The sequence below is a fragment of the Empidonax traillii genome, unplaced genomic scaffold (assembly GCF_003031625.1).
Source record: "Empidonax traillii isolate 1590-97213 ecotype Southwest subspecies unplaced genomic scaffold, ASM303162v1 scaffold566:size1034704, whole genome shotgun sequence".
Taxonomy (NCBI): Eukaryota; Metazoa; Chordata; class Aves; order Passeriformes; family Tyrannidae; genus Empidonax; species Empidonax traillii.
In genome coordinates, this window is record NW_020955759.1 from 2,140 (window position 1) to 21,706 (window position 19,567).

A 19,567-nucleotide genomic window follows, 5' to 3' on the forward strand; every position below is an offset into this window, starting at 1 on the left:
GCTAGACTAATTCCACTCTCTTAGACATGCTTTCGTCTTTCACTGCATCAGCCCATCAAGTTGCTCAATAATTTCTGAGCGCAAGTTTTGATTTCTTCCAATCTTATAAGGTAATAAATTTTGAAGGAAAAAGACACCTTTGCTCTGCAAAAAGAGCATGAGCATGTTCAGGTACTCAGTCACAATGGCAGGGGATGCTATCAAGGCCCCAGGCATGTCTTGCATCACTGGTTAAATTCGTCTTTTGGTTTTACAGCCTCCAAATTTCCTCCAGCTCTTCAGACAGTGATAATCATTTTGACACATGATTGCAAGAACTTGCTTTTACCTTAAGCAAAAGAGATCTCCAGTTGGAATGTAATCTTTTGGCTACTAAATCTGTTTTCTAAACTGACACTGACCAAATCAAGGCAGGCTCTCTGGTGGGATTCAGTTGCCAGACATGGATGTCTAGTGCCATTTTAGATGCTTTAGGGTGTTACGCCTGGCTGTTGCTCTAAACACTTGGGGTTTTGCTTTCATATCTGCTATTTGGTATCTAAACCAACACTAGAAGTCTGTATTTACATACCTGAATGATTCATTCTGTCCTTTCCTGTAACATCATCTTCAAAGATACTTGAACATCACTGTAAAGTTATTTTAACTCTGTATCCCTGTATGGCTGTTCTTTTTCTTCTGCTCTGCACAGTATTGATCCATTTTATTTTCAGCATGCTTCTGTGAAGGATAAAAACCCGGTTAGAGTTCTCGAGTGGAACTCTAGCTGGAGAATGATTACAATTTCCCTTCTTAATAAAATATATTCTCCCTAACAACATCAAACACAGAGGTACCCTCATTAAAAAAAATGTATTATTAAACATCATAAAATCTATTTAAGATAACTTCTAAAGTGTCTAAAAAGCTTGAAAGAATCATAGTTTACCATCTACCTAAATATATGATGAATATTCCTGTAAGTTTCTACAGCGTTATTTTCTGAAACCTCAATTATTCCACCAAATTCTTGACATCTCACTCTTCTAAAGAAGCATGGTCCAAAATGAAGAATTCAAGTACAGTGGCTTAATTTTATATTGTAGTTTTTTCAAACAATATTCTGATTACCTCATGGCCTCAAGATCAGCTTTATTTAACTACGTTTTTCCACACTAGAAAATGAATTTACTCTCAAAAGAAGAATGGATAGACATTACATAAAGTAGACTGGCAGAAGAGAATGATGTAACAACTTGCCTACCTTTATGTTCTAGTTATGAAGCATTATTTGCACAGTTAAATTCAACATCTGAAAGTAAGGCTACTTCCTCCAGTAACTGGTGTTAGAATGGATCCTGGAAACAAAAGTTAAATCAAGCTGCTGTTCTCCTGCAGCTGAAGTTGGGGAGTAAGTAAGTTTTATGTGGTGCTGGCCCATAAATATATATTCATAATTCAAAGCGGTGTTTTTTAATTTTGTTTATGGGAAAAAAAAGATCAAAAACTAAAGTTGTAAGCAGAAAAAAAATGTTAAACAGAAATGCAATTTAGTACAAGAGAATGCATTTATTTTGAAATGTAATTTCTAGGCTCATATCCAAGAGGCACTTTAAACACATAAGGAGAGTGAGACTATATATATGCTGGCAGCTATACATATCTTTTAACACCTTGTCTAATTGGCAATCTCCATTGCTTATTGGTCGCATCTCTAAAATCACATCTCTACATCTGCATTCAAAATCCATTCACTCTTTTTTTGCAGTAGAAAATAATGCAAATTTACAGTTACAAGTGAATTCCTGAGAGTACTGATCACATCCTTATTAGCTGCTTCTGTGCTTTGCAGAATAAGGATCAAATAAGAATGATAAATAAATACAAACCTAGAGAGCAAAGTAGTCAAGTAATTTCCCTCTTTCACCCACCCACCTACCCATGTTTTACAGTGGGATGTGGATGACGAGGTGGATGCAGAACACAAACCCTACACTTGCCCTGAGGCATTTACAGTCTCAACAGCTGAACAGGCAGTGAGTAAGACACAAGTGCTTGGCCATTGTAAATTTGTGAAACTGGTATTTCTTATTCATAATTCTAGAGAACTGTCACATACCCATTTCACCACTGAATCGCAGATTCATAAAATGATTCACAGAACGTTGAGGGGTTGGAATGGATCTTAAAGATCATCTAGTCCCAAACCTCCCTGCCATGGGCCTCCCACTAGACCAGGTTACTCAAGTCCTTGTCCAACCTGGCCTTGAACACTGCCAGGGTTGGGGCATTCACCATATCCCTGGGAAACCTGTTCCAGTGTCTAACCACCCTCACCATAAAGAATTTCTTCCTAATATCTAACCCAAATTTCCCCTCTTTTAATTTGTGCCCATTCCCCCTTGTCCTATCCCTCCAGATCCTGACGAAGAGTCCCTTCCCAGCTTCCTTGTAGGCCCCTGCAGATACTGGAAGGTTGCTGTGAGGTGTGCACACAACCTTCTCTTCTCCAGGCTGAACAGCCTGTCTTCCTAAGGGAGATACTCCAATCCTCTTATCAACTTTGTGGGCTCCTCTGGACTTGCTCCAACAGTTCCATGTCCTTCTTATTTTGGGGGCTCCAGAACTGTATGCAGTATTCCAGGTGCAGTCTCACAAGAAGACCAGGTCCCTTACTCAAAGCAATGCTTCAGATACTGGATCAAACAATCAAGTTCAGCAAAAACATCTGTCATGCAGTGGTGGCTCAGAGAGGTGAAAACATTCCTTCTTCTCTGTTGTAAAGTCATACTGAACACATAAGGAGTCATATTCAACCTATGAGGGAAGCCTGGAAGAAGCAGAGGGGAGAGTAACAGAGAAAACTAATGAGCCATGAGGAAGAGAAGATATGAGAGAAAGTGAAACCTCCTCACTCTAGATCAGGCAAGGGGTTTTTGGAGCCTTACTGTCAAGGAGGCAGGTAGTATTTTTTGAATGGGATTTTTACCATAATTCCACTGAAAACCAATTACAAATGCCCACATATGGTGGTATTAATCAAAACACATCTCTTTATAGAGAGAATGCCAGTGTGTGACAGAACAATGTGAGCAACCATCACAGCCAACCGAGTTTAATGCACTATTCACCTAATTCTAAAGTAAGTGCCTACATTTGTTCCTATGAATCTCATCTTTAATTTTCTTGACTGTCTTGAGTTGATCTTCACAATTACAACCCTAGTCAAGACAGCTGGTTCAAATGCAGAAGTCTCCATTGCACAGCTCCACATTTAGTCAAATGAATGGGAAACCTTACTCTGCTGAATCCACTTGGACAATTGCAATGAAACAGATAACTTTTGATGTTGAGTGGTAGAGCAAGCCAGGGAAAAATCCAGACTTAAAAATACAGTCAGAAATTTGCAGCAGGAAGAAGACAGTCTTAGCTGTCTGCACAGAATAAACATACCCAAGGAGGGAGGAACATTTGGAGGCCACAGGAACATCTTGCACTAATCCATAAACTACATTTCATAAGGTTTAACATGCTAAATAGACACAATTTAATTTTCAAACTTGAATAATGTTAGGAATAAAATTAGATTTTCTCTTGAACACTTATTGTCTTGATATTTGAAATATGTATCCTAAATTTAGACTTTGCCATAGATGTTGTACTTCTTAAGTTATTTAAGGTATGGTGTTAGTGCAGAGTGAAGAAGTAACTTTATAGTAACCATATTAGAGCCATAATCTTTTCTCCCCCTCTCCCAACTTCTGGCCAATTTCGGTAGTGATTCACTTTAAGTCCAGATGTTACCTCATGCCTTTACTCACATTGAATCAGTTGGCTCCTGCTCCCAATGGGAGACATATGTTCCCTCCCCTTCGGTTTCACACTTGCAGAGTTGCTAGTTGCTTGTTTCTCCTCCAACACAAAAAAGTGTATCATTTGTGTTTAACTGCGAGTTGTCTTGTTATTCCAAGATATCAACATCATTAAAATATTAAGGAAATTGTTACAGAAAAAGGTGAGGAAGGAAAAAGACAAGACAGATTTGTAGCAATGCGCAAAACCACAGAATGTAAAACCACCCTCTCAGATTGGAACTCATGAAATAAGTTTCAGCAGACAAGAAGGATATGTGGGTATATATAGATATAGAATGACATATCTGTTCTGAGACAAACTGAATAAAATATTTCATGGTCACAAGTAACCTTTGATTTCTCCTGTCATCCAAAAATAGGGATGTAAATGCTACTGGTTTAAAAATACCACAAGAAAATCAGATGAAGAAGCAGATCAGTAGTTGAAAACTGACAATATTTCTCAAAGACTGCAAAGCAATGCAATTTAAATAGTAATCATACACCTGTATTAAAAAACTTCAGCAGACAGGCAGAAAACTCAGTCTCCAGTGTAATCATGTTCTATTAACTTCTGATGTTCAGGTAGCAAAAAGGGTGATCACATTGAAAATGAATAGATAGCTAAACTCCTATACTGTGTGCACCAAAACAGAGCGATACCCTCTCCTTTTTTCCTCCTCTAAAGTTATCTTTATTATTAGGTGGAAAGAATCCCTCATTCAGAATACACACAGTTTTTTCTTCACCTACTGCCATTATCCTTTCCTGCTATCTTTTCTTAAAGAAAACAGAATTCTTCTAACTTAATAAATCAATTATTAAAGCTAATAAAAATGTTTTAAATATTCTTTTCTTAGTCTGTTTTTATTTTTACAAACACATGTTACATGCTCTTTATTAATTCTTTGGAAGTATAACCAGGGGTATTTTTTTCCCCCGCATGATTATGACTTTGAACATGAAGAAATTAGTCCTTCCATTATTTTTTTATTTTCCATGTTAATTAAAAACTTGTCCAGATGGCACTGTGCAAATATCTTTCATGCAGAGTTCTGGCTTTGAAATGCAGTTCCCCACCTCAAAATACAGCATTTCTGTCTGCTTGGGAAAATAGCTCTCCATGGTTCGTTTTATGTATAATATTGTGCGGGGGAATGTGTCACTTGGAGTAAAAGGAGTGGAGATTCATTTCCAAACCTCCCATTTTCCATGAAAAACTCCATATAACTATTTGTGAGTGTAAATGTATGTATGCATGCACGGATGCCTCAGAAACAAGAATAACTGAAAAATTCCTATTACCTTAATATAACGTGTACATATAATCCTCAGTCAGGTGGTTAATATGAGGAGAAATCAGTAGCATCAACGTATTTCACATCTCTTGTGGCAAATGATTAAACCAAGTTGAAATCCCCACCCAACAAGTGCCAGGAAACCCATACCCTCATTAGGTCTTATTTCCCCACACATGAGGACTGAGAAAATGTACAAACAAATAGAACTTTATTCAGGGAAAGACAAAACAGTAATACATTTAGCACACAGTAAGAGCAAAGCTTCCATCCTTGCTCATCCACCCCCAACTGCCCCTCATACAGGAGAAGCTATCTATCTGCAAGGATCCCTTTGCACCCAGAAGCTGCCTACTCAGTCTGACCAGGCACTGTCCTGACCCCCCACCCCAACTCCAGGGACTCCCCCGTGGATGCTTGGATCACTGCAGTCCTCTTCTGGGCTCCTCCACACCAACGCTCTTGTTCTGATTGCATTCAAGGAGGTCTCACACTAAGGCATTTCTCACCAGACAGCCTGCTACATATCCCTGTCTCACACTGAAATAAACCCCATCACAATGAAAAGAGCATTCAGGGTTGTGTGATGAAGACCTGTTTGCTCAGGAACCAGGTCTTTGTCACAAGTTAAAAATTATCTTCTCTTTTTCAAGAGTCAATCTTCCTGCAAAATCCATCCTGTCTGTGCTGGCTTCCCAGACATTAACAGAGGAACTGTTGGTAAGTAGTCAATGTGAACTAATGTCTCTATGGTCCTGCTTTCTGCTTTTCACCAACAGTGGGATAGAGACATCTTTGTTTTTCTGAAGGGATTGATGTGTATGTATTTATTACAAAAAATATTGATTTCTCATAAATAATGTATTAGGAGCTCTTCAACTGCTCAAGTAAGTGACTGCTTTTTTTTTCATACTATGCCCACAGTCCTGCCTGCATGTCGCAGATTTTACTATCTCTGCAGTTCTGTTGCATGCATAACATAGTAACCAGATAAAAATGACTCTGATGAGTCAAGAACAGAAAAGTGTAAAACATTTTCTTTAGCAGCATGTGACTCTAAGACTGTTTGTGAAGGAGTCAACATAGTGTGCTGTCCCTATTTGAATATATGGCTTCAAAACACACTGCAATTTAAAGCTCTCAAAGAACTGGTTTAATATAGAGGATGACATCATATTTCCTTCCATGCCTCCTAACTCAAAAAAAGCAAACCCATCAAGTCAGGTTTTAATTTTCCCCCATTGATTCCATATACCTGTTAAGCTCAGCCTTAAGAAGAGATGTTACTCCTTCCTCTAAGGCTATCACAGGAGGAGAGCAAACAGAATGTCCTTAGGAATATGAACAGTGGCTATGTGACAAGAAAAAGAATGTTAACAACTTTAACCATACCTGATGAATTAAATGTTTACTGCTCTGTGGGTGTTTGGTCTGCAATGCCTGCCACTGATATCAATAGAGGTCTTGTTTAAAAACCTCAAGTTGCATTCTCAAAATTCAGGGGACAGAGTGGACATTAAAGGTCTGTCTGTTTAAAAAGATGAAATATTTTTCCTCCTAGTTTAACTCTCATCACACCCCCTTGGAAAGTAAACAGGATCAAATCACTGGACGTCAGAGAGGAAAATGCCTAGATAGATGGTCTAGCTCATTCATGTGGCCCCATAGAAGGACTGCTCCTTGCAGTTTATTTTCTAGCACTTTGTTCAAACTGGTTTTCAATTTTGTAAAAGAAATGTTGCCCTTCAGAAAAATCTGCCATATCTGTCAAGGCCTGTATTACTGTGATTAGTCTTACTTTTCCTGTTTTTTTTTTTTTTCATCTACCGCAGGTTTTAGGCTGTTGTATTTCACTAGGGGTTTTTTTCCACTCCTTGCAGAAACCATTCTACAAAAAACCTTAATATTATTAGGAGTTGGGGAAGGAGAGAAATCCTGGTCTGTTTTAAAGCTGAAATCCTTTGCAGAAATGCTATAGTGATTGGGATGGGGCCAGAACTAGACACATGGGCAAGGCTTTGCTCCACACATAAATTCAGCATGATACTCAGCTTACGGGACTGTGGAAAAGAGAAAGAGAAAGGGGAGGAGAGCTCTGCCCTGCACCCTCTTGAATATGGGTTGTTGTGGCTGCTAATTTAACTACAAATGCTGCCATTAGCAGCTTGCATGGATTTAGCACTGCTTCGAAACCCACGGATACACCCTCCTGGCATATCTTACTCTCATGTTCTGATCTTTGAGCTTGAAATAGCTCTGTGTCTCTCTTCCCTCATGACAGTGGTTCTCCTCTAGTTAGATAAGAAGAATTTAGTTCCCTCCTATGTCACTGCTTGCCCATTTCAGTTGGTTAAAGTAGGTAGAAAGAGGAACAAAGCTCAAGGCCTAATTCTTTCACCGTAATTTTGGTGCCTTGATTTTGGTTCTTGGTTGTCTGGCTTATGACAAATTACACAAGTTTCCCATGTTTCATTTTCTTCACCTTTAAAAGGGAACACTGATTTCAGCTTTTTAATGTACTTTGTAGTGTGTGGACAATAAAGTACCACCAGGAGAAGAAAGTTCTACTATTTTTTTATGTTTAGTCTTTTTAATACAGGTAAATTCCATAAATCATCATCATTATCTCTCTAATGTGAACGCATCTTTTCTGTTGCAGCTGAAGATACTCTTCAACACATGCTGATAATATAGAGTCTCTGTGTACTATTCCTGATAATTTCTATAAAACCTCATTCTGTCACCAATAATATATATATTACTGAAGGCTGTGTGTCCTTGCCTTGTCAGAAACTGCAGCCTTCACTTTCTTCTTTCACCCATAGTTTTATGTGTACTACAACAGCTATGAGTAATTTCTGTTTCCAGATTCAGCATAAAGAAAACTCACTAGTTTATGGGTCAAGGTATTATCTTTTCATATTATGCTGCAGTCCCCTTTTCTTCTGCATATCCTCTGTCTTTCAAATCCCTTGCTTAAAATCTCCTTGGTGATTTCTTTATTTCTCCCCCAAGCAGCCTCTGTGTTTCAGCTGGGCTTCCCTCCAGGGTAGTCTATTATCTCACTTTTCCTTTAAATTCCTACATTCCATAATTAGCATTTTTAGGTCTGTGCTGAATAACGGGTGGACTGCAACTCTCAGATCTACCATGTGATTACTGGGGGTGAATCTGTCCTTCAATGCAAGTATGCAGGAAGGTGAAGAGAATAACCCTCCATGAACATACCTGGAAAAGCCAATGACAGGAGCCAGGCATGTGCATGACACCTGGCACTCAGCAGCCACAGAGGGTTCAGGGCTGCAGCCGTCAATCTATGGGGTGACCCGGGGAGAAACATGCCCTTAATGTCTCAGGTATGACCATGCTGGGAAATAAAGGGTGACTTTGGCTCTCACAGCATAGTGACAGCACAGTGATGGTATTTCCCCATCAGTGGGCAGACACCTGTGGGGACATGTGGCACTACCAGGCCTACAGCAAGGAGGACCTGTCTGGGCTCTGCCAAGGCTCCTCTAGAGCACAGCACACAGCTCAGTGCTCAGCCTTACAGAGGCATGCAGGGAGGCAGAAGGCATCTCCTCCACACTGGTGTCCAAAGCTTAGGCACTTAAGTGGTACTAGGTAGTCAGTCTGCTTTGGGCACAGCAAGGCCAGCTCAGGTATGTCCCACTGTGCAACCTGAGCCCAGACTGCTGAGAAAGGGCTGCGAGAAATTCAGCAGGACACTAGAAAAATTAAGGTACAGTCAAGGATAGGCTTGTTGAGACAGGGGTGCTCAGTTGCTTAAGGATTCAGGAGGGAAAATGGCTGTGTATGAGTCCCTGAAGGAGGAAAGAAGGGAGGCTGGTCAGGATGAACAGCAAAACCTGGGGCAGTGGTGCTGGTCACGTCATCAGCTCGAGAAACAGCAGCTCTGGGACACCCAGACTTGGCCCTTCCCCTCTTGATGCTCTTGAGGACAGTGATGGCTCCACAGGTGCTGCACCGGGGAGGAGATATCAGCCCAAGAAATCTCACCTGTCCTTCATGTCTGTTAGCTCTCCCACCCTTCGCTGCTGTAGATGACCCTTTGCTCTAAGACCAAGAGTGACTTTTTTTTGTTCACCCTCAGGAGCTCCACTTATCCAAACCATGATTTCACTTACTCAGACAGGGAAGCAGAAGGTTTTAGCAAGGATTTAATCTACACTTCGCAATTCTGGAACATTGTATCACACATCTACAGTTTTTTATCTCTGTAACATTATTTACTTTTTGTGTCTTTTATTAATGCACAATGGATGTGCATTAGTGAAGCAACCAAAGCAGAATTAAATTGCTTTCCTGTCTACTTTTGCTTTATAAATCAATACATCTGTGACAGTAATGTGTTTTAAACACATAGAAATGCTGGATACTTCTTTTCATACTGAGTTGTCCAAATATTTGCTCATTATCCTCAGAATACTTATACTCTCTAAGCAAAAAAAAAAAAATTACATCAGTTTTTTTTTTGCACTTATACATAAGCTTAGCTTTACGTCTTCATTCCCTTCTATTCCCTTTGTTATTTTTCACAGACCAATACACAGGTCCATATATTTTTTTAGTCGGTTCTAAATTTTTCTGCAGAGCCACGTTATTGGCTCCCTAACCGATTTCCTTTAGTCAGCAGTATAATCTATTCAAGTGGAAATGGGAAGTTTATGCAATATGCTCTCTAGACTTCTCTGTATATATTATGCTCTGGGCCACACCGGCTGGAGTGCACCTTTATCTTAAAAGCTGTGCAGCTGCAACACTTGCACTGGAAAGCACCACTGGAAACTCAAGGTCCTGTGACTGTGTAAGGCAAGGAATTGAATATTCTGTGAACACAAGATCGCTGAAGGACTCTGTGTACATGTTATGAAGTTGAGAGGAATAAAAATAATAAAAATGTTTGGGGGAATGCTCCACTGAGGACTCCATGCAGTACTGGAAAAATTCCCTGAACTGGTAATGGCAAGCAGAATATTTCTAAACCCATCCTTCATCAGACCATGGTGGGATGTACCATTCAGAAAACTTGTTCCAGTTTCTGATGCCTTCTAGTCTGGTCAGACCCTCAGCAAGCCTCCAAATAAAAAGGGTGAAACAGCTTTTAGGTCCTCACAAGCCACCTTCCAGTCTTATACTGAACACAGGTTACTGAGAACAGAAAAGCCATATACATCTAGTTCTCATACTCATTTACAGGTGGGTCAACTGGAGAGCTTCCACGCAGGTCCAGAGCATGGTTTAAATTTAACTGCATGTATCTCAGCTGAGACACCTTTATCAGTCTACTGTCACATCCCATACTGTCACTGTGCTGATACCACAGCCCTGTTCAGGCTCTGAAAAGGCTTTGTGATGTGGTAGGCTGCAGCAGTGAGAATAAGACTCATCAGCCCTGACAGTCTACTCCAGTCTTTTATTCCTGTCCCCATTGTGTGTCCATCACTCAGATTTTTAGCTCTACGTCGCCATTTTTTTCTGTGACAAATGTTCTTACTCTCTGCCCTTACTTGATTAATCTTTTCACCAGCTGTACTTGTGTTCACAGAGTATGTGTTGCTATGCATTCATTTCACCACCTCCACATCTCTGAGCATTGGCAACAATCACTTACACTTTTCAAAAGAAAATCCTATTAACTCGTTGCATCCAAAGTACGAAAAAGAAATGTCGGTATTATGGATTGTGGCTAGACAATGATTTTGCTATAAGAGTGTGTGCACTGTACTAGGCAAAGAAGGGGCAGCATCCCATGGGAACATACAACATAAGAACAGATAACACTTGGCTTAGTAGAGATGTGCTTCCCTCTGTTTGCTCCATAGTTTGTGGGACTGCAATTATTAGCAACAAATTAATATACTTGTCCAACAAATGCTGGCACACAACAGGCAGGAGTGGGTGGCAGAGCAGCAAGACATTTGTGTGTGGTTAAATAACAATTAACTAAGGCCCTAGTAAGTGGTCCAGAATACATGCTGTATCTCCTGGGTTTTGAAAGAACAACAACATTTGTTGTGTGCTGACAGTTTCCTGTCTTTGTATCCGCTATCAGAAAAAAAGTGCCCACCCAAGGCCTTGGCAGGCTGTGCTAGGGCCCAGGAGAGGTGCTTGTGCCCTTCCAGGCTCCATTGCTGGGTCTGAGCACCATATTTTGTCCTGTCAGTCACTTAGTTAAGACTTGTCTATTGGATGTGGCAGGTGCAGCTTGAGGTGTCAGTCGCCAACATCTGTATGTTCATATCCTGCTACTTCCCAAATGGAAATGTACAATAGCCTTAAAGAGAGTTTATTTCTGTCTTTGCTTTTAGGTTAAAGTATTTGAACAATTTACAGATAGGCTTCTTTGTTTCTTTGATTAGGTTTTATTTGCTCCTTTATCTCAAAGAGGGCATTATTACAAAAAGCTCCAAGGACAGCCTGTGCCTTTTTTGCAACTCCATAATTTTCTCCTTACAATTTTTCTTCAAAGAGTGAATAATACACTATTCAGTGCATTGAAACTGCACTCTGCTAATGGAAACACTGGCTGGAGCTGCTTTGAAATGCTGTCCAAAGCAGCCCTCAGCACCAAGCAATCTGTGAGATGGGCACTGCAGGTCCCCTGTTATTGCCATGTCCTGGCAAGCAATTTTGACATTCAGGGGAGTTATTGCCATAAAGATTTGAATCTTCTGTGCTGGGTCTTTTGGGTCTCAGCAGGATATGTCTTCAAAATCTTTGACTTAATTACCTAATGCATTGTTTCAGAACTGGCTAAGAGTCCTTACACAGAATCACCTTGTCCTCTGATGTCAGGACAAATCCTTCAGACAGTCTGTCCTTCTCTCTTCTGGTTCCTTCCCAGCTCACTTTCCATCTAGTGCCCCTGCTCTCCTATCCAGCTGCCATGCAGGGCAGTGCTGCTCACTTCTACTTCCCATGTGCATCCTCATTTAGGCTCCTTCAAAAGGTCTCTCCACCATGCTCTTTGTATCCCCAGAGACTGGTCCTTCCCCAACAGCACAGTATCGAGCTCTGATAAACCTTCAGTTTCTGCTCCTCCACAATTTATTTTCATATTCTAGTTTATCACTTCAGATAAAGAACTATCAAGAAAGGTCGGTGAAGGTTTGTACCAACTGCTCATTCATTTTATTATTTATTTCTTGACAACAGCCTTTTTTTAATAACCATTTATGCCGGCCAGAGGAAGTGTGTGGAGTCTGCCAACATGGAGTGAGCTCCTCCGATTTTCCAGTAAGTCTTGCAGCAGCGAGTACGTCTCTTGAAGTCTCAGCTCCGGGAGTGCTGCGACCGTTTGAGAATCCGATTTTTTCACTTATCATTTGAGAATCGGATTTTATCTTTCCCTGGAGTAAGTCGTGAGCTCCCGTGACCATGGAAAACAAGTCTGGTTGATGACCGAGCTAGTCACAGGAACAGGGCTCGCTGCACTGAAGCTCGTCTCCAGGCTCATGCCTGGGGGCTCGGAGGGGACAGTGTGTGACTGGAACCGCGGCAGCGCGGCCGGGCAGGGCGATGCTGAGCGCCCCGGGGGCTGCGGGGCGGGCGCGGCTCCTTGTGCTGCTCCGAGCGCTGCCGCAGCGGCGCGGCCGCCGCCGCCCAAGGACTACAGCTCCCGGCGTGCCGCGGAGAGCCCGCCCGCCCCCCTCTGCCCGGCTGGGCTGGGCTGGGCCGGGCCGGGCCGGGCCGGGCCGGGCGGTGCCGCCCGGGGGAGCCCCGCGGCGCTGGGCACGGCGGTGCCGGGGGGTGTCGGAGGCGGAGGCGGGAGGGAGGTAGGTGTGGGTGTGGGTGCGTGTCCATGTGTGTGTGCCGGGCAGGTGAGAGCCCCCCTGGGAGGAGGAGGAGGAGGAGGAGCACGGGGAGGAGGAGGAGAAGGCGGTGTGCTCCTGCCTGCCGGGCGGTGCGTGTGTGCCTGTGCGTGTGTACCCTCGGCACCGCTCGGGTCGCTCGGCGGCGGGTGGATCCCGCTACTCCCCGCGCCGGCGGGCATCCCTTTTCCCAGCGCGGCCGCTTCTCCCCGAGGTCCCGAGAAGAGCGTGAGTGAGCAGCTGGGCTGTGAGCGATCACGTATGTGCTGTAGGCGCACATGTGTTTCCTACGCATGCAACACATCCGTCGGGCTGCAGACTGCGCCCCGTGGCACCGGGCGGCCTCGGCGGGGATGGGGCGCAGGCGAAGGGGGTAATAACGAATTAATTGCAGATGAGAAGTAATTTCCGTCTTTGAGTCATCAGTCCTTGAGGCATAAGTTCATTCCAAAAGCTCTTAATCGAATGGGAGATCTGCTATAGGAAAGCACTGCTTTTCCCATAGGATTATCAGATTTCTACTGGAGAATACAGATCCCCTGGATTATTGAGCTACATGGGATTTGCATGTTTCTCTCTAATTAGTCTGTGAATCTGATTGTAAAATTCTTTATTTGGAAAGGGAGGGGAGGGAGAGAAGTTACTTGCCTCTACAACAACAGACATCTCTTTTCTGTGACATTTTACACAGTTTTTTTGGTTATCCTGTGCTGTGTAGATGACTTACTGCCTTAATTGGATAGTGGTGTCAAAGGTTGATTAGACTCCCTAATAGATTTTGGATCTGCAAGAGGATTGCAATTTTAAATGCGTGGTTAAAACAATCATTGTTTGTCGTCTCCTCTTGATCAGATGATAGGAAGGCTGATGTATTACATTTGCATTATCTTCTCTTTGGTTTGTTACTGTATCATCGTGAGGTTGTCAGGTTTGGTTTCGTTGTTGTTGGGTTTTTTCCCCTCTGTTATTTCATTTGCAGACTGAAAAGAAATGAATGTCACAGAGGATTTGTTTAATCATTTAACAGCTGACACAAGCCATGTCCCTAACAAAACGTTGGTGAAAGAGTAGAAGATTTCTGGGATACAGCAGCTCTGGTACCGGGAAGCCACTTCTGCAGGTCAGGGGAAGCACTTGCTGGAGGATGAAGTAGCCCAGGAGTCAGGGCTCGCCGGGACAAGGTTGATGGCTTGCATGGAGCTTCTCTACCTGGCCAAGGAGAGCAGACAGGTGCCCCTGGGCACCACTACTGGCTGGAGCCTGTCCTCCCCTCTCTATGAGCAACAGCAGTGTGAGGGGGGCGAGGTGGACCCCAGAGCAGCTGCTGCCGTGGCAGCCCTCCACTGTGAAAGGCATTGCAAGTCCTCACAGAGGGGCTCTGTGGCTGAGCCCCCCTTGGCACCTCAGTCCTCATCCCTGGACTCCTCACCCCAGGAGCAACTTGCACCCTCCAGCACTTCCCAGCCCTGCCACCCACCTGAGTGCTCCCCCAGAGAAGAGGACAGAGGGAAGAAGAAAGCCTGCTGCTGTGCCCAGGAGCTTGAGACGTCATTCACCTGCGTGGATGAAAATGTAAATCTGGAGCATGCAAGAAGTCCCCCCAGTCCTACAGGTGGACACTGCCAGGATGCCCTTCTGCAGCAGCATTCCTGCAGGGAGCTGCCACCTGAATGGGTGCATGATTCTCCTTCCCTGGTCTCCGAGGAGGACGATGCTGCCTCGGAGGTGGCGGCCGGGAAATCCGTTGACTATGGGTTCATTAGTGCCATTTTGTTCCTGGTTAGTGGCATTTTGCTGGTGATAATTTCCTATGTGGTACCCAGAGATGTGACTGTGGATCCCAACACTGTGGCTGCCCGGGAGATGGAGAGGCTGGAGAACGAGAGTGCCAGGATTGGTGCTCACTTGGACCGCTGTGTTATTGCTGGGCTGTGTCTCTTAACCCTGGGGGGTGTGGTGCTCTCCAGCCTGTTGATGATGTCCATGTGGAAAGGGGAGCTGTACCGGAGGAGCAGGTTTGCATCCTCCAAGGAGTCTGCAAAGCTGTATGGATCTTTCAATTTCAGAATGAAGTCTGGAGCAAACGATAATATGCTTGAGCTGTCGTTAGTTGAGGAAGATGTGCTTGCCATAGATAATTAGCGTAGTCATGATTTTTAAGGCAACATTTCTACAGGAAAATAAGTTTCATTAAAGAAAGCAGATGCAACTAAAGATAGCTGCTGATGCAGTTTGTTTGTCTGACAAGAATGGTTTTATCTTAAGCTCTATAATCAAATGTTTGCAATATATGAGCACTTGTTGTAAAGAGGAAATGTGTCAGAGGAAATGCAAATGATACAAAATAATGAAAACCACTGAATAAAAAAAAATTGTCATAAGTAGGTTCCTCAGATACTCATTTATGCTAATATAAAACATTCCACTGCTGTCTTGCCTATATAATTTTCTTATTTCTCCATATAGAACAGGAATGACCTTGACACTTTAGAAGCCATTAGTTATTGCGCCTGCAGGATTATTAACAGTCTACTTGATAGAATGTTAAGAAGCAGGGCCAATAATCAAACAGCAGGGCTAATATTTCATTAAGAGAGAGGCTTTTTTATTCTTTCATTTTCAGCTGATCCCTTTTCTATTGAGGGAAGAAAGAACACCACTTGGTCATGACTTGCCACAACTCTGCCATATTTTCAAACAATTGTACAATTAGTGATGATTATTTAAAATATAAAATAAGAGGCAAAGGGCAGGAAACCATATGGCTCATGGCACTGGTAGGAGACAAAAGGCTCTTTCAGCTTGAGGTCAGTGGCTCCATTTCATTTCAGATTAGCAATGATTGATAGTCATTAACTTCTGATAGCTATAGTGACCCATATAAAAGAAGTTTAGTGCCTGGTGGACAGATGTCTTTGTATGAAAACTGCCATAGCTTGAATTAACAGACCTCTTGTCTGGAGTCTCAAAAGACCCAAAGAGTAAAAAATCATGGGGATGCTGAGACTGATTCTCCCTCAGTACAGATGCCAGAAGAAATTCAAGCTCAGCTGCAGAGCTTTGCTTATACCGAGGCTGTCTGTATCTTATTAGTCCTTTCTGAAACTTCAGTTTTATGTCACTATGCTGTCAGCTTTCTCATAACCAGCAAGGAAAGGTCAGGAAGGAGCTATCTGAGGCTCGTTCAATAAAACCCAATTTATCTGTAAAAAAATTAATCATCGGGAAGTACAAAGGTTAAGTATCGGGCAGTTTACTGGCTGACATGAGACTCACTTAACATAGATGATCAAGGGTACATGTTACTTTAATCACAGTTCTGTGGCACCGTGGCGAAAAACCTGTATCACTGATGCTATTTCATCAGCAGTTTCTGTGGAACATTGAAGTTGTGTTCTTGCAGTGTTGAGAAAACCAACAAAAATTGGTCTACGCATCACTGTCACTTCTTACTGAACAGTGGTTAATATATATATGTGCTCCTGTCATGTCTGTCATTATATATGTATGTGTCACTGACAAAGCCAAACAAGTGAAGAGCTCTGTCTGTACAGTCTCTGGCTGCAGAGTCTCAGTAGAAGCATGTGATTCACTGTCACAGCCTTTTCAGTCATGAGTTAGATCTCAAGTATCAGGAACATTTAATTTTTTTTTTAATTATACTTTATTTCCCACTGTGACATACAAGAGAAGAGTTTTCTTGAGAAGGGGTGAGGAGATCTCCTTTATGCTCCCTTTACCCAGGAATATGTGGCAGCACAAAGTTCAGAATAAGAAGAGGATGGTGGAAACGTGAGTTCCTCACTCGGAGCCACTGAACGCTGTTTTGCCACCTCGTTCCTCATTCCCTCTTTTCTGGCTGTTTCTGACAGAAAACGAGTGCAGCACCCAAGTCTGGCACTCAGCCAGTTCAGTCCCTTATGCTTGCTGGCCTTTGACTGAGGACCTGTACTGCTCCAGATTCATGCCTTTGGTCACTGTAAATAGCAGAGGGAGGTACCCAGGCTTTAGCACGGGCCCTGCAAAAGAGATGCTGCTTCAAATATTATCTCCTCTAAACGCTGTTTTAGTTCAGTGTCAGTGGGTAGTTAAATGAACTGCCTTATTAGGAGGTGCTGCTGCCTAGTAGATGATTTTCCCTGTTTATGTCACGATACATGGCATGTTCACAGGCCACTCAACAGTGACCAGCATCTCCACAGTCATCTTTGGAGAGCTTACATTCCTCTGGATATGTCTTCAGGGATTCAGGATTGAATCTCTAAAGTAAATAGCTGGAATATCTTTTGGATGTAAGAAGAAGCTTTCAGCCTATTGTGATCAGTGAGAGTGAGAAAAGAAATAGCCTAGGAAGCAGGACACAGAGGAGGAGGATTCCCCCTTAGCTGGCCTTTGCCTGCTGGTGGGTATGTGGATGCTGCCTGCAGGGCTTGACACGTCCTGAGGTGGGGTGTTGGGGACAGCACTGCTTCTCATCCTGGCCTGAGGATGGGAAGGGATTGGCCATGGTCTCCACAGATCCAGGGAAAACCTTGTCAAGCAAGAAGGCAAATGGTGCTGAGCTGGAGTGAACAAGATGGTGTGGGGCAGGGGATGGATGTTGTAAGGGATGAAAACCCTTTCACCTGCCTGGGACCGTAGTGGGAATCACTGTTCTCACCTACAGGACAGAAGCTCTAAAACCAAGGCTGGTGGTTTTGAGAGCTATTATTTTTATTTTTTAATGATACATACGCATGAAATTGGAGTACATTCCATTATTACAGAAAGATGACAGCTAAAGCTGTACGGATCACAGATTTCTTGTAGGAACTTAATGCTGATTATTAGCACTAGAAAAAGGAACTCTCCTCCAACTGTCAGTATGTTATTATCAAGTGAGAAGTTTTCTGACACTTTCTAAAATTCCTGTCACAGATCATGAGCCTGCAATACTTTAATGAACCCTGAAATTTTCCCTGAGCATTTTAAGGAAACCTTAGTCAACCTAATAATCTAAATATACTCTGCAGGAGTGTGAGGAGTAAGAAAATTCAAACAACAGGACTAACAGTTTCTTTACTTTGGTGTTGCTGTGTGCTCAGAAAGAGGTGAAGGAAGGACTTCAGAGTACAGGAATTTAGCAGATAAAAACTCTCAGGACATTCCTCTGATCACCTTTACAAATTACAGCATGGTGTGGGTTGCTGGTGCAGTGTAAAACCTCTGGACTCTCAGGTTCTCATGCTGTGTGATGCGACAGAAACCAAAGCACTTGCTGTCAGGTGGCCGATGGTGGAAAATGAATGTATGAGCCCGCTGGCCAGTGGACAAGCCTTCACCTCACACGAGGCCATACCAAAGGCTAAGGCCAAGGGACACTGATTGCCCTCTCATGCACCCTCACAACTTGATTTCCCCTGCTCAAAATTTAAATGCTTTAAGGGTACAGATGTGGGAAGAATTGTTGGTGCTTTTTCAATGCCTGAGCTAAAGCTGTCACAAGGATCATTGGAGATCTTTGGGGATCTAAATTTGGGCATATTCCAGCGAGGTTTTAGGGGCCCTCTAAACCATCAGGATTCTGAGTACAGATTTCTGATTACCCCAGAAATACATCAGGATTTATGCCCTTAGTCAGTTCATTTCTGACCAACCCTAACTGCCAGACGTGACCCTTTCCAGTTTTCTACCTCATGACATGTCTGCGGACTGGGCTCTGCCCTGGCCTCTGCCTTCCCACCAGAGGGGCCCCGGGGGTGCCGGTGCTGCAGGGAGGGAGGCTTCCCCGAGGCAGGCAGTGTCTGTCTCCCTGCTGCTCAAACAGCTCCCCGGTGACCCGTGTTCTCGGTTCCCTTTTCGTGATCAGACGCTTGTGGCTGAGGTTGGCCATTTGGGAGCTGCAGGACACCTGCTGGGGATGGATGTTCATTGGAATGGAGGCCTGTTGCCTTGCGGTTCTCAGCCCCCAAGCTGCGGGGGCCCTGCGCGGCTCCTGGGCACAGCCAACCTCACCTGCTCCTCGCCAGCCTGAACCCAGCCCCGTGGCAGAAAAACCCAAGACTCTCTCCTAGGAAGCTGTGCTGGGTTGCTGCTGGGTTTTTATGTGTTTGCGGGTTTTTATGTGTTTACAGTTTTTTAGTCTTTGTAATCCTTTTAAAAATCTGTCTGCGATGAATATAAAGTTTACTGACTAGGAAACCAACTGGTTTAATCTTTTAAAGGTCCATTTTGATCCACAGCAGGGCAAAATGTCACAGTCCATTGTGAGCTGTTCAATAGCGCATTTGATGCCTTATTACAGTCGCAGACGTGTTGTGTACAGAGTGAAAAATAAAAATCTGTGAAGCTGAGCACTGTTGTCCTGGGCCTCTTTGCTCCTCACTGGTTCCAGTGTTTGGCTCTTGCCCCGTGTGCCGCAGGCACAGCCCCTGTTCCTCAGCTGGGAGCCCATGTAGGCAGCAGGGCCGCCCTGGATCGGGCTGTGCCAGCACACCAAGCCCGTTCCCAGCTCACACCTCTATCGTGTCGCTGCTGCACTTGCATCCTACCCAACTCCATACAACCAGAACACAAAAGAGAAAAGGAGGGTGGGAGCAGCCAGAGCTGCTGTGTGAGCAGG

At 43.5% G+C, this 19,567-nt stretch overlaps 1 protein-coding gene across 6 annotated transcripts; it reads left to right on the forward strand.

Annotated features, from left to right (window-relative positions):
- Positions 1-12,198: 12,198 nt before the first annotated feature.
- On the forward strand, positions 12,199-19,298 carry TMEM74 (transmembrane protein 74). Of its 6 annotated transcripts, none has more exons than XM_027897910.1 (2): positions 12,199-12,262; positions 13,994-19,298. In XM_027897910.1, the coding sequence occupies exon 2, from the start codon at positions 14,152-14,154 to the stop codon at positions 15,106-15,108; it is 957 nt and encodes a 318-aa protein (XP_027753711.1). In that variant the 5' UTR covers positions 12,199-12,262; positions 13,994-14,151; the 3' UTR covers positions 15,109-19,298. The 6 variants fall into 6 exon arrangements, with proteins under 6 accessions (XP_027753711.1, XP_027753713.1, XP_027753712.1 ...); XM_027897912.1 differs by having other exon boundaries at positions 12,232-12,252; XM_027897911.1 differs by lacking the exon at positions 12,199-12,262 and adding an exon at positions 12,909-12,930.
- Positions 19,299-19,567: the final 269 nt, after the last annotated feature.

What these genes read in the sequence shown, in the direction of transcription:
- TMEM74 (XM_027897910.1), top strand. Translation starts at nt 14,152, where the DNA reads ATGGCTTGCATGGAGCTTCTCTACCTGGCCAAGGAGAGCAGACAGGTG.